This window comes from Haliotis cracherodii, unplaced genomic scaffold (genome assembly GCF_022045235.1).
Source record: "Haliotis cracherodii isolate W230 unplaced genomic scaffold, xgHalCrac1.p SCAF_6, whole genome shotgun sequence".
Lineage (NCBI taxonomy): Eukaryota > Metazoa > Mollusca > Gastropoda > Lepetellida > Haliotidae > Haliotis > Haliotis cracherodii.
Genome location: NW_027266319.1, coordinates 55,890,477 through 55,905,890, shown reverse-complemented (window position 1 = coordinate 55,905,890; position 15,414 = coordinate 55,890,477). Strand labels below are relative to the sequence as shown.

The following is a 15,414-nucleotide window of genomic DNA, read 5'->3' as shown; positions in this document are numbered from 1 at the left end:
AGTTATGTTGAACGGATGACGGTTTCTACTGTATAAAACGAATCATTGCAGTAAGATTTGCTCCACCTTACATTTGACTCACTGCTCCAAGTTGTTGATGCTCCTTGCGAACTCTTCCAAACTCACGCTTGAGTCTCCTAAATGGAGAAAGGTTGTTGCAGTCAGTCAGAATAAATGTTCAGGAGTCAGATTTATTCGGGAAAAGGGTCCACATTACCCATGAGAGTAAAAAAATACAAACCTTTGACAAATAATTACATTATTTTAAAAGTAATAAACATTTCATTTGTATCAATGAAGTTGAAGGCAAAAGCTCTTACCATTTTCATCTGAGAACGAAAGGAGCTCCATGGCCGATCGTCTGTCCATTAGCGTCTCAGCTTCGGACAGGTCAATTGTGCCGTCCATGTTTGTATCAAGGTTATCCACATTACGTTTGCCTTGAATGAAAATAGTCATGTTTGGAAAGATACAAAATAAAGAACACGAATGCATTTTCGGTTAAGGAATATGAGATAGTGGTCACTTTTAATCAGGCTATGAGTATTGATATCAAATGAACATATTTATATACATCTACAGTAACATTCCAAAACATATACACGTTTCCATTTCAAATCGTCATCGTACATGTATATAGCTCTTCGGCTGGCTGACTTAGATTTACATCAAAACAAATAACGAACAACATCTTGTCTCATTCTGTAGTGCTTAACGACAGTGGTCCTTAAATAACTGGGTGTGGCACAGACAATCCAGTAACTTATATCATGAGCATCGGTCTACACAACTGCATGATTATAGAAAGCATCTTGTCGGTTACAATTTTTACACTGAAAGCAGAGTTGGCCTTTTAGGCATTTAATTTATTACTTTCATTTGAACCTGATGTAAAAGAGAGACGTTAATGTACTTGATACATCATCGATTTGGTCCTACTACAGCCGCTCATTGTTCTATAACTTAAACCGTAACTCCAGTACAGTTTGGGAAAATAGAAGATACTGCATGTCAGGCACTTAATGAAGTACTCTTTGGCTTCACTCACCCAACAACACCCTGGCTCCAATCTTTGCTATTGTGCCAACTGTGCGCCATCTAACGAACCGTCGTCTCCGTCGTCCCCAGGCATCAGACTGAGGGATGGAGACTATGGCCACAAGCAGGAGGACAAGGAACAAACGCATCTTGGGATGTATTCTGCAGTGAAAATAAATTCTTTTAGCGAGTGAGCGAGTTGGGTTTAACGCAGCTATTAACAGTTATATCACGACGTTTCAGCTTAATATGGGAGGGAAGGCCGCAGTGATGCAGGTTTTAGACGTTTACCACTTCGGCGAAACCCACGAGCACGGGTATGGTGCTTACAAACTTAGAAACATAATCGGGGTGAACCGGGATTCCAACCCACAATCTGGCGTGCCCAAGGAACGCAACTCAGCACCGCGAATTGCGGCACCTTAGACGACTGAGCTCCCCGTGCCCCACTGAATTGTTTTAAGAAGCCGCATTCTCATGTGGGTGTGAATATTGTTGCTGATTGCCTTATGAAACGCTGATTGCTTAAGATGTAATTGATTTGACGACTGACTATCATTACAAACAATTAAATCCTCAGTTAAATCCACATTTTGTAACCAATGCCAACTGAAATGATAAGTTACACATAAACTAATCAGACAGATAGTGCCTAAAGTATTACTTACCAGAAGGACACGAGACAGGTCACAGTTGTTATGAATGTCGTGTCCCTGGTATTTATACATTCTTTCCATTCATCAACCCGTGAAGTGAATCTGTTGCCAAAATATGTTAAGTGCCTGTTTGACAGAAACGTGCAAATGTAAATATGAAAAGAGATAAGTATCTACTTAGTCCACACCTCCTAATTGTCCTCTTTACGAGGGCTGTGTGTGAAGTGTATTTGTGTGTGAAATTTATTTTTAAAAAAAATTGTTTGAGAATATTTAAGTCTACAAGTTTACATACAACTGTGCTTTCAGTGTAAAAATTGTAACCGACAAGATGCTTTCTATAAACATGCAAATGTTTTGGTTTCTTTTATTTTGGATCTACAAATTGAAGGCTTCCAGTGTTTGCTGAATGGAAAATATATTTTTCTCAGAGATGGCCATATACACCTCTGGTACACAAATATAAGAAATTGTAGCAGTATCCAGCTCGTGGTTTAAAACCTAACGTGGGACGCACAAATTCACATATACCCCGTGTGATACTGCCACAGCGATTAAAAATTAAAACAAATTGAAAACAGATAGAAAACCACTGCTCGAATGAGCTAAGGGTAACTAGTGATGTCTCTCGTGTCATTCTTTGACTCGTAAACAATGTGCAGCTTTGTGCTTCGTAGCAGGGTGGAATATATATGGCCTCGCTCATAAATACACGTGCAGCCTGTTTTTTTCATGTCGGGGTATATGGGATATATTTTCCCACTCAGAAATGTATTTCCCTCCCACTGGAAATACATAGAATTTTATCAGTATCACATGAACCAATTAGATCTGAATATTCTGACATGGAGGTGTGATAAGTTTCTTTTAAATATTCTCAAACAATTTAAAAAAATAGATATCACACACAAATACACTTCACACACAGCCCTCGTAAAGAGGACAATTAAGAGGTGTGGACTAAGTAGATACTTATCTCTTTTCATATTTACATTTGCACGTTTCTGTCAAACAGGCACTTAACATATTTTGGCAACAGATTCACTTCACGGGTTGATGAATGGAAAGAATGTATAAATACCAGGGACATGACATTCATAACAACTGTGACCTGTCTCGTGTCCTCCTGGTGAGTAATACTATCTGTCTGATTAGTTTACGTGTAACTTATCATTTCAGTTGGCATTGGTTACAAAATGTGGATTTAACTGAGGATTTAATTGTTTGTAATGATAGTCAGTCGTCAAATCCATTACATCTTAAGCAATCAACGTTTCATAAGGCAATCAGCAACAATAATCACACCCACATGAGAATGCGGCTTCTTAAAACAATTCAGTGGGGCACGGGGGGCTCTGTCGTCTAAGGCGCCGCAATTCGCGGTGCTGAGTTGCGTTCCTTGGGCACGCCAGATTGTGGGTTGGAATCCCGGTTCACCCCGGTTATGTTTCTAAGTTTGTAAGCACCATACCCGTGCTCGTGGGTTTCGCCGAAGTGGTAAACGTCTAAAACCTGCATCACTGCGGCCTTCCCTCCCATATTAAGCTGAAACGCCGTGATATAACTGTTAATAGCTGCGTTAAACCCAACTCGCTCACTCGCTAAAAGAATTTATTTTCACTGCAGAATACATCCCAAGATGCGTTTGTTCCTTGTCCTCCTGCTTGTGGCCATAGTCTCCATCCCTCAGTCTGATGCCTGGGGACGACGGAGACGACGGTTCGTTAGATGGCGCACAGTTGGCACAATAGCAAAGATTGGAGCCAGGGTGTTGTTGGGTGAGCGAAGTCAAAGAGTACTTCATTAAGTGCCTGACATACAGTATCTTCTATTTTCCCAAACTGTACTGGAGTTACGGTTTAAGTTATAGAACAATGAGCGGCTGTAGTAGGACCAAATCGGTGATGTATCAAGTACATTAACGTCTCTCTTTTACATCAGGTTCAAATGAAAGTAATAAATTAAATGCCTAAAAGGCCAACTCTGCTTTCAGTGTAAAAATTGTAACCGACAAGATGCTTTCTATAATCATGCAGTTGTGTAGACCGATGCTCATGATATAAGTCACTGGATTGTCTGTGCCACACCCAGTTATTTAAGTCCAACTGTTATATTACCTGGAATATTGCTGAACGAAAACGGACACCGAACATTGTTTTTGAATGTATGAAAATATTACATGGACTAGTCTATTCTAGAGAACGAACATAATGAAAATGTGATCATGTCATTAAGCACTACAGAATGAGACAGAATGGTGTTCGCTATTTGTTTTGATGTAAATGTTAGTCAGCCAGCCGAAGAGCTATATACGATGACGATTTGAAATGGAAACAAGTATATGTTTTGGAATGTTACTGTAGATGTATAGAGGTTATCACGCGAGTGTGTTTGGGGATGGTAAATATCCTGCATTAGGAATATACATTGTATTTAGCGAGGCTTGGCGAGCTAAATACATAGTGTTTATTCCTAATACAGGATATTTACCATCCCTAAACACACAAGCGTGATAACCTCTTTATCATATAATGTCATTCTTCAATTCTGTGCTTTAAAATCGCTTCCCCTCACTCACAAACATTACCTAAACATTGCGAGTTTTCCTGGTATGCGCGCATTAATATTTATTACGTCACAGGGTAGGTGATGTGTCAGTCGGACAGTGACAGAAGCCAATATAGTTGAAACTGAAATCTGTTTCTTATACAGTGGCGAAGCAACATATACGCAAAACAACAATTGTTTTTAATTGCCTTTCGCGACAATCCATCGGTCTGTCCGCTAGAGTAACTGCCCTTTGTCAAAGGGAAGCTACTCTCACCCTAGTCTATGAGACGTCACGGCCAGTGATTGTTCACAGTCGGCCTGTTCTGTCATAACGTTAAGAAGTGTAGTCAGATGTATACACAGCGCCAAAACGAAACAAGGTAACGATTCATACATATTTTGCCTAAACCCAACTATTTTATTTGTGGAAAAGGTTTCAAGCCGCAGAGGTCTACAAGCACAGATATGGCTTCTGATCCCGCTTGGCTAGGCCTTGTGCCCTCGCAAAATTGTTTCGAAATTTATATCTCCAAAGTTGCCCAAACCTATAAAATGCCTTAGTTACGTCACAGTTCGACACTGACTTTCAGTATATAAGACTGTTTTTTTAAAATCCCTGTAGTTTATCCAGATTCACGATGGTTAATTCTGACTCGATCGCCGAATGACAAGTGCGACGCCATGTTTGTTTATAAACACTGAAAGTAGTCCCTACTTGACCTTTGATATTTGCATCTCTATCCGCATATGACCCCAACGGATATCGTTTTTATCCGTTGGCTTTATCCCGACGAGAAACCTACCCATTATATGATAAATATAAATATGTTCATTTGATATCAATACTCATAGCCTGATTAAAAGTGACCACTATCTCATATTCCTTAACCGAAAATGCATTCGTGTTCTTTCATTTTGTATCTTTCCAAACATGACTATTTTCATTCAAGGCAAACGTAATGTGGATAACCTTGATACAAACATGGACGGCACAATTGACCTATCCGAAGCTGAGACGCTAATGGACAGACGATCGGCCATGGAGCTCCTTTCGTTCTCAGATGAAAATGGTAAGAGCTTTTGCCTTCAACTTCATTTATACAAATGAAATGTTTAAAATAATGTAATTATTTGTCAAGTGTTTGTATTTGTTTTGACGCTCATGGGTAATGTGGACCCTTTTCCCGAATAAATCTGACTCCTGAACATTTATTCTGACTGACTGCAACAACCTTTCTCCATTTAGGAGACTCAAGCGTGAGTTTGGAAGAGTTCGCAAGGAGCATCAACAACTTGGAGCAGTGAGTCAAATGTAAGGTGGAGCAAATCTTACTGCAATGATCCGTTTTATACAGTAGAAACCATCATCCGTTCAACATAACTGTATCTGAAAATGTATGCTTCAGAAATAATTTCATGTCAAATATGCCAAGATCATATGATTTGATGTATTTCTTTTGTAGATCACTCTATTGAAGAGACACTGGCATCGCACTTTGAAGGCGATTTCGAGAATGTATTACTGAATAGTGTTCCCACAAGTCAATAGTTTCAATAAATAATTATAACAATCACCTTTGTTGTGTCTTGCTCATTAAAGACGTCTTTACAGGTGTGATATCAGACAACAGGTGATCCAATATGTAATGCTTGTATCTGATTTCTAATGTGTTCACTGCCACCATCTCGTTCAACATAATATTGATCTGCAATCGTACAACATAATCAGCAAAATGTATATTATATCAAGTATATCTGATATACAGTATTTGTTTTGTTTTTTGTTTGTTTAATCGTACAACATTACCAGCAAAGGTAGTTCCTCAAAAGGATTTATGACATGAGCATATGTATGTTCACATTGTTCTACACTGACATCTTTTGCAGTTTTAAAAAAAATATATTCAAATAATATCATCATGAGATGAGAAAGGTATATGATGTTTAATTGTTTGTTTGTTGTTGAACGGCGCACTCAGCAATATTCCAGCTATATGACGGCGGTCTGTAAATAATCGAGTATGGACCAGACAATCCATTGATTAATATCATGAAAATAATTCCTCGCAATTGGTATTCGATGACATGCATCAACCAAGTCAGCGAGCCTAACCACCCGATCCCGTTAGTCGCTTCTTACGACAAGCATGGTCGCCTTATGGTTTGCTGAAGACCTATTCTATCCCGGATCTTCACGGCTCGTTATGTTAAGCGAGTGAGTGAGATAGTTCAATGTCACATCGACAATACACTATTTCAGCCATATCATGACGACATATAGTAATACATTCCTAACACACACATACACACACACACACGCATCAGTGATGGACAGTATCATAACTAGATTATTACAGTTTCAAATTAAATCAAGTTGAGAGCATGTAAAAGACAACAACATCACAATATAAAAAACGGACAAGGAACCGTAGGGACGATACTTCTGCCACCTGCACGGTTCCCCAGCAGAATTGACACTATCCCTTCAGCTGCTGGCAAGTGTAGTCAGTTTAATCCACCAGTTAAAACTAACAAATATACTACGCTTATAAATGTGGTAGTTTAAATTTACTTTGAAAGAGGTGGAACGTATGTACCCTCTCAGGGGGACACTGATATCAGATTCTTTATTCTCCATAGACCACCGACGGTGGTACAAGAGCATACATAAAGTACAGCGATAAATATAATATGTACATCAAGACGGCTGTGTGCATTTAGAGTTAGCATTCAAGGTGTTTAATACAAATAATACATATACATTATGCATGTGGAACGTATGTACCCTCTCAGGGGGACACTGATATAACTGTACTTGGATTCAACCACAAACAATCTCAGTTGCGAATTTGAAAACATGTTTTTAAAAAAATATTAACAAAAATATTTCAAATAATTCTATATCCTTTAAAAGCCAATATTTAAACGAGAATTAATTCTACGAAAAAGATCTTTAATAGATGATGATTTGAAACATTGATCTTTCATCACAAGGGATGCAGAATGGAGGGTCCTCACCTTTCAATAAATGTTCATGACTTTAGCGTCAATGGCCAATACGACATCATCGGGTTTTGACCTTTCCAAATCTGGACTGACTAACCAAAATCGGTGTAACCGATGGTTGGTGTAATTTCATGTAGCGTATTTACACCTACTCGGGTGTCCCTCTTCTTTTGCATGAGGGGTCACGGATGGCCCAGTCGTCTAAGGCGCCGCGATTCGCTGTGCAGAGTCGTGTCCCTTGAACACGCCTAATATGACGCAGGTAGTGTATGCGTATGGTGCTGGAAGGCCAATCTGAACCCACGACCAGCTATTTGGGAAGAAGGCGGAAGTAGTATAAAGTAGTAGTATGAATTGTGTCATGTATTCATACGTCATACACCTTAGCTACTGGTCTAGTGCAATGAGAAAAACTCAGTGATTCTGCTTCGGTTTGGAAATAGAGTGCTTTGTTTTGACAATGACATATTCATTGATCTGTGCATGATAATTATAGATGCATCCTTTCTGATGACATCGATCATACATTTGACCATTGTAACACATCATGAAATAGTAAAGTGTCAGTCAGCTACAGCTGAATATTCTTGGGTGTGTTTACAGTATTCATGAATAGATCTAGACATTGTATTTAATGATGCATTACAACCATAATCAAAAGTAATGTGATAAAAGTCAATATTGAAGAGTAACATCACCAGCATGTACGTGTGCATACCAACTCCTGCGGGGAACGGTTGGTATTATTGTAGTCATGCCTTGCGAGTTGGGTTTAACGCCGCTTTTAACAGTATTCCAGTTATATCGTGGCGTGCCAGCTTAATGTGGGAGGAACGCCCGAAGTGATGCAGGCCTCAGACGTTTACCACTTCGGTGAAACCCACGAGCACGGGTATGGTGCTGACAAACCTAGAAACATAATCGGGGCGAACTGGGATTCGAACCCACAATCATAGATTTCGATTATTGACTGAGTCTTCTATGGAACTAGGTAAATAACTGGATGTCATATGCATCAAGCAAGAACTGAATGTATTGTATTCTGTGGGGCAGACGTGGTAAATTCCATCTTGCGAACATGCCTCAAAGAACCAACAGAGCCACTACACCGACAAACAATGAACAAGCAATCACGATAGCACTTACTGGCATGTTATTACCAGCAATCACACATTTCATACCCAGTGCTTTAAAGATGATTGATCTGCATCGTGGATGTGAATTGTGCATTTACCGAGGCGACCCGTGAAGATCCGGGGAAGAATAGGTCTTCAGCAACCCATACTTGTCGTAAAATGCGACTATGCTTGTCGTAAGAGGCGACTAACGGGATCGGGTGGTTAGGCTCGCTGACTTGGTTGTTGCATGTCATCGATCCCAACTACGTGGATTGATGCTCATAATGTCAATCACTGGATTGTCTGGTCCAAAATTGATCATTTACAGACCGCCGTCATATAGCTGGAATATTGCTGAGTAGAAAAAACAAACAAACAAACAAACAAACAAACAAACAATCAAACATTTACCGAGGCGCATCAGAATATTGCAGCTTGTCCCCTTCACTATGGTTGGTGGACCTTGAATTTAACTCGACAATCCCAATCATGGCAGGGTGTTTCTAGTGACAACACATTCAGTAAACGCGTTATCGTGTCACTGGATTGTCTTGTCCAGTCTTGATTGTTTACAGGCTGAAGTCGACAGGTGACAAACATACACTTACCTTGTCATGCAAACTGTATGAATTACGGCCCCTATCGGTAGAGCAGGACATGATTACCCTTTTCATCACGAACACCTGGTGTCAACATTGATTTTCGATCCATTCATATTATTTTCACCAGTACTTTATCTTCTACATGTACGCCTAATGGAATCAGTTTCGGCACAGGGGGCGGTCGGGTAGCCTAGTAGTTAAAGCGTTCGCTCGTCACGCCGAAGACCCGGGTTCGATTCCCGACATGGGTACACTGTTTGAAGCCCATTTCTGGTGTCCCCCGCCGTGATATTTCTGGATTATTACTAAAAGCGGCGTAAACCATACTCACTCACTGACTGTTTCGGCACAGACTCGAGAATAATCATTCTCTAGTGCGTTAACGTTTTATATTGAATGCCATAATAACGGACAGGCAGTGACAAGAAGTAATGGTGTTTTCATGTTTGTTCACAATTCCTCAGGAATTGGATGTATAACTGTAAACGGAAGAGTGAATGAGTGGGTATGGTATCTTTTAGCAATATTACAGCAATATTACGGCGGGGGACACCAGAAATGGGCTTCACACATTGTACCCATGTCGGGAATCGAACCTGGGTCTTCGGCGTGACGAGTGAACGTTTTAATAACTAGGCTGCCCCTTCAAACGAAGGAGGTTCTCATTTAGACATCATCTGTAACCACAGTAGAATTGACAATGAAAAGTATTCAGTTCCTGTTTGCCCCATTGTAAGCCAAATTGACGGTTCTTGAGTTAGTACATTATCAATACACAATCACGCTTTTTGGTTAAAATAGGCTAGCGTAGTAAATGTCGTAATTGCGTAAAAACGCATTTATAATTAGATATTAGATTTATATTAGATTGTACACAACCTTTAATGTCGTTCCTGCCGCATAAAGATATTCTTTTAAATCTACTAATTTATTTCAAAGATTTGAATACCTTTGTCTTGGCGCTAGACACACAGTTGAATTATTCAATACGTATTTATGCCACCTTTATTGCCGATGGACGGAATGCTTATGCAAATCTTTCTCATGTATTATGAGCGATGTGATATCTGTTATTTTTAACAGGTATTGTATAATGATCAATAATACTGTGTTAAACCTTGGGAACACCCGCTCGTGAAAACGCCTGAACCTATGGTTGACGTCATCTTCAATTACTTATGACAATGCGTTCATATGACGTCACTATGACATTTTCAAATAACTTGAATGCAATGGAACAATTCGTGCTGACAAGCCAATCCCCATGAAGGAAACGATAATGTTCATTGAAAATTACCGAAAATATATGCCGTTATATCCGTGCCTCAGTGGGAAATGTTTTACAGATATCTTGACATTCGAGATGAACGGACATCAACGATAATCGATCATGACGCGGTACACGTATGTTTGAGGTCGTATTTTTTTTTTTTAATGGACATGATTATGTTTGAGAAAAAGGTATGTATTCAAAGAATTCCTTATGAAATACAAAGGAAAGGTGACATACGATTTATGTAAATCTGTCTTGATATACACTACTGCACAGATGTTCGTTACCCCTTCAAACGCTGAGAACGCATGGTACACGGGTGCTCCACACGTTGCACACCTTTGACATGCGTGTGTAACCGCTGTGATTTGCTTGTTGTTTAACGCCGCACTCAGCAATATTCTAGCTCTGTAAATAATCGAGTCGGTACGAGACAATCCAGTGATTGACATCATGAGCATCGATCCTCGCAGTGTGGGATCGATGACATGCATCAACCAAGTCAGCGAGCCTGACCACCCAATCCCGTTAGTCGCCTCTTACGACAAGCATAGTCGCCTTTTATGGCAAGCATGGGTCGCTGAAGACCTCTTCTACCCCGGAACTTCACAGGCCGCAATCGTTGTGAAGCGCGAGTTGAAGTCGTGAAGCCCCCGTGTGCAATGCATCACCAATGGATGAGCCATGCCTGTAACACAAAATCGGGTTTCAGTTGAATTTGATAAATAAATCAAATGGATAGTAACACGAACAAAACGCTATAATGTGAATCTGGGTTAATGAGCGGCCTGTGTGCACCTGACCATAGAAAAACTTAGTATTAATTAGTGCTCGGTGTCTCGACTTAATGCATTAACCCGTCACAAGGTTTCAGTCTATCCATTGTGCCGTGATAGCACAGCATTGAATACGTGTTCAATGCTACAGGAACTAACGAGTTGACATGGTAGTAGTGGGTAAATGTCGGCATAAATCAATTCTATTTCGATTCTCCCTTTATCCACCTGGCTAAACCAGTTAATTAAGAGATAAACCTATTGTATTTTGAAATTTGAGGTTGTAATTGTAAAATAGATAACTGTTATTTTAGTTCGGAACCGAGCGCTTTAGATTGAGCTTGATTTTGACTCGTGGCTTCTGTATGTTTTAACTATTGCATGTTGGTTGGTCGGTTGGTTTGTTGTTGTACGCTGAACTCAGCAATATTCCAGCTATATGACGGCGGTCTGTAAATAATCGAGTCTGGGCCAGACAATCCAGTGATTGTGATATCATGAGCATCGATCCACGCAATTGGGATCGATGAGATGCATCAACCAAGTCAGCGAGCCTGACCACCCGATCCCGTTAGTCGCCTCATATGACAAGCATAGTCGCCTTTTATGTGTTCTGAAATCGATGTGACCAAGTGCTTGTGCAATGTACCAGTCAGTGACAAAAACATCTGATAATGTAATCGGAAACCACTGTCGTTGCATTGATTATATGAAGGCTAACGATAGATCGATACATTCGCACGCATTTTAGTGTGTGAAAAGGCTTAATTTTGAGGTATTTAAGTGAATTAGATGGCATTGAATTAAACACCCGATTTTAATGTTATTTTGACGTCTGTTATTATTCTTCAGTGTCACGATAGAATTGGTATGGTATAGTATTGTAGTGAACACGTGAATCCTAAACACCACAGTAAGCAATACGAGAGAGGCGACTAGCGGGATCTGGTGGTGGTCAGACTCGCTGACTTGGTTTCCAAGTTATCGTCTTCCATTTGCGTAGATCGAAGCTGGTGACGTCAATCACTGGATTGTGTGGTCCTGACTCCATTATTACCGAGTGCTGCTGCAAAGCCGTCACAAACAAATAAACATTGCTAGATCAACACCTGTAAATAATCGAGCCTTGGTCAGACAAACAAGACACTGAAAGCTTCACATACACGACATGGGCAACACTGAAATGCAGTCCGCCAAATCAATCCTGACCCCTATTCCTTCAGTGGACAAGCATACACATCTGTGTCTATGAAGAGAAATAGTTTATTTACGTGTAACGTGTTACAGTTGTCGTGATTAATAAAACAATAGGTTGGTTGTATTAGATATTGATTACAGTGGATTGGTACAACAGGTAAAAAGTAACGCCATCAATAAAGTTTATGTTGTTTAACGCCGCACTCAGCAATATTACAGCCATATGACGGCGGTCTGTAAATAATCGAGTCTGGACCAGACAATCCAATGATTAATATCATGCGCATCGATTCGCACAATTGGGATCGATGACATGCATCAATGAAGTCTTTGGACCTGACCACCCGATCCCGTTAGTCGCCTCTTTCGACAAGCATAGTCGCCTTCTACGGCAAGCATGGGTTGCTGAAGACCTATTCCTTCCCGAATCTTCACGGCAATGTGAGACACGCTAAAATCATTAATACAAAATAAGATAGTTTATAAAATATGTACAACTTCTTGATCTTAATGAATAAAATAGCGCTACAGTATTTAATTTATATCAATACAACCATACAGTCGGTGTTTATTGAACAACGTTCAAAAGCTGTGTTTAGCTGACATATTATTAGGTGTTATGTACACAAAGAAAGAGTTCAGCACACTGTTATATATTTCATTATTGTTTGGTCCCAATATTTGTAACAGTTATGAAAGATATAATTACGGGAAGAATTATTTTTTCGAAATGATGTAATCAGCCATGCGTGACCAAAGCTCACCATGCATGGTATGCCCGTGCAGCATGCTACCCTCGAGTATCTGTGAAAGCAGTATATCCAAACGTTAAAATTGCTTTCTTAAGCTCGGTTTTAAACGGTGATTCCATGACATTGTGTGGCCGTGGCACGAAGGCGATTATCAAACGCCACAAGATGGCAAATAATCGGCAAGCATAACGCAGGAATGTTTTTGCCATTGGTCGGAATTTGGGGAATCATCTCACTGTCGTAAGCCCTTTAGTCGAGAAACATGCTCAGACCGGTGATGTACAGGACCGTCCCAGAACCGGAAGACCTTCTGTGACGACACATCGCGTAGACAGGGACCTTCTTCGTCTCATACGCCGAGAACCCTTTTTAACAAGTACTCCTCTGAAATAGGTGTGGCTGCCCAATCGTCGATTAAGCACCAGAACCGTCAGGAACCGGCTGAAAGCAGCAGGACTGAGCGCTAGACGAGTCATAAAGCGTCCCTGGCATAGAGATCACAACAAAGCTGCTCGTTTAGCATGGTGTATTGCGCGACAGAACTGGAATCTGAGAACTTTGAGACGGATCCATTGGTCAGACGAATTTCGCTTTCTTCTGCACGTCACTGGTGGAAGAACGAGTGTTTGGAGGCACCGGAACACGACTTACGCCCCCAGGAACATTAAACTGATTGTTGCATACGGTGGGGGCTCGGTAATGGTTTGGGGGTGTATCTCCCATGATTGCATGGGGCTCAGTACATCCGGGACGTTTTAAGGCCAGTCGTAGTTCCTTAATTTGACAACCACCCTCTTGATCATGATACCTCAGTACATAGATCGCAATGCCAGGCCTCGTCGTTCGCATGCATTCGTGGATTACATGAGGGCCAATGCAATAACGACTCTACCCTGGCCAGCAATGAGCCCAGATTTGAACCCCCTTATATTTTTTTGGGATATTCTCGGGCGGCGCATACAGCCACAAGATCGTCCTGTATAAGATTTACCCCAATTGGAAGCAGCATTGCGTCAGGAGTGGTTGTTGTTGACCTATAAACAGATCCAACGTCTGACTGCAGGCATGAGACGTAGGGTGGAATGTGTCATCCGGGCACGTGGCGGTTATACCCGCTACTGATCTGTTTCATGTGTCATGTGACTTTAAGGAACACTTTCACATGAAACATCAAACGTTACTCGTTTACTTAATCCTACAGCTCCGCACTTTTTTAAGGCATTGTCCACGGTAAAAAGCAGTACCTGTGTTACCATGATGTTTTTGTCTGTACATTTCAATCACAACTCACCAAAATCTTCTTTATTTATTGTTCAATGTTTTTTCTATCCGATGACATTGATATCGCCCAGGCATCAACCAAGTCAGCGACCCTGACCACCCGATACCGTCAGTCGCCTTTTACGACAAGTATATTCGCCTTTTACGACAAGCATGGGTTGCTGAAGACCTACTCTACCCCGAATCTCCACGGGTCCATAGGCAATTGTATCAGATGTAATGTATATTTGTCAATGATTCGTAAAATTTTGAAATAATTATCACATGTTTACCATAACTCTTTCGAAAGCTTTACTGAGGTCTTGAATAAAAGAACCCGCTAATAATCTTGTTTAGTATTTTCAGTATGTAAATAGCGGTTTGATACATACCGATGATTTGGAGAAAGGCTGCATCGGACATCGTTCACCACTTTAGTGTATTCAGCTGGCATACATTCACCAAGGATTCGAGAATGAATGAAGGACAATCGTTCCTTCCTGAGACAGAGTTACACGTATACTTTTCCCCAGGACAAGAGCAGGGTAAACGTTTGAACAGTTTCCCTAAACACGTCTCACCTGTAGTAACAATGAGTAGTCGGTGTCCGCCTCTTGATCTCCGTCCTCGGGCGACAGGAACAACACAACAATAGAGCTGACAGCGTCGGTGCTGCCGTCTGTAGAACACACATGCAAAAGCCTCGTTCCGATGACACAGCGTCACACATGTCAAACTGCTTTGAACGTTTGAAACTGCAGTGAGGGTACTATAACATTTGTGAACATTTTCCACTTGATTCCTAAGCCAGTCTTCATCAAAGAGGGCGAACTTGTTACAAAATGAATAAGGAATAGTGTAACCACTCCGGAATTAATCCTTGAGACGAATGCAGTCATTCTCAAGTCCCGGTTGCATGTTGGTTGGTTGGTTGTTTGTTTTACGCCGCACTCAGCAATATACCAGCTATATGACGGCGGTCTGTAAATAATCGAGTCTGGACCAGACAATCCAGTAATTGACATCATGAACATCGATCCACGCAATTGGGATCAATGACATGCATCAACCAAGTCAGCGAGCCTGACCACCCGATCCCGTTAGTCGCCTATTACGACAAACATAATCGCCTTTTACGGCAAGCATGGGTTGCTGAAGACCTATTCTTCCCCGGATCTTCACGGGT

General features: G+C 40.8%; 2 protein-coding genes across 2 annotated transcripts; one reads left to right on the top strand and one right to left on the bottom strand.

The window, feature by feature from the left end:
* Positions 1 to 78: 78 nt before the first annotated feature.
* On the bottom strand, positions 79 to 1,187 carry LOC139444948 (uncharacterized). The gene is made up of 3 exons (XM_071225969.1): positions 1,049 to 1,187; positions 321 to 440; positions 79 to 137 (listed from the first exon to the last, which is right to left on the bottom strand). The coding sequence occupies exons 1-3, from the start codon at positions 1,185 to 1,187 to the stop codon at positions 79 to 81; spliced, it is 318 nt and encodes a 105-aa protein (XP_071082070.1).
* A 2,146-nt stretch (positions 1,188 to 3,333) lies between these two features.
* On the top strand, positions 3,334 to 5,549 carry LOC139444867 (uncharacterized). Its single transcript, XM_071225858.1, has 3 exons — positions 3,334 to 3,472; positions 5,195 to 5,314; positions 5,491 to 5,549. Exons 1-3 carry the CDS (start codon positions 3,334 to 3,336, stop codon positions 5,547 to 5,549), a joined length of 318 nt encoding a protein of 105 aa, XP_071081959.1.
* The last annotated feature ends 9,865 nt before the right edge of the window (positions 5,550 to 15,414 follow it).

Bases quoted from the DNA above. Each gene is read 5' to 3' on its own strand.
- LOC139444948 (XM_071225969.1), bottom strand. From the start codon at position 1,187: ATGCGTTTGTTCCTTGTCCTCCTGCTTGTGGCCATAGTCTCCATCCCT. The intron at 441-1,048 runs GTGAGTGAAGCC...TTTTCATTCAAG, and splicing joins TGGAGCCAGGGTGTTGTTGG to GCAAACGTAATGTGGATAAC. The intron at 138-320 runs GTAAGAGCTTTT...TTCTCCATTTAG, and splicing joins TTCGTTCTCAGATGAAAATG to GAGACTCAAGCGTGAGTTTG.
- LOC139444867 (XM_071225858.1), top strand. From the start codon at position 3,334: ATGCGTTTGTTCCTTGTCCTCCTGCTTGTGGCCATAGTCTCCATCCCT. The intron at 3,473-5,194 runs GTGAGCGAAGTC...TTTTCATTCAAG, and splicing joins TGGAGCCAGGGTGTTGTTGG to GCAAACGTAATGTGGATAAC. The intron at 5,315-5,490 runs GTAAGAGCTTTT...TTCTCCATTTAG, and splicing joins TTCGTTCTCAGATGAAAATG to GAGACTCAAGCGTGAGTTTG.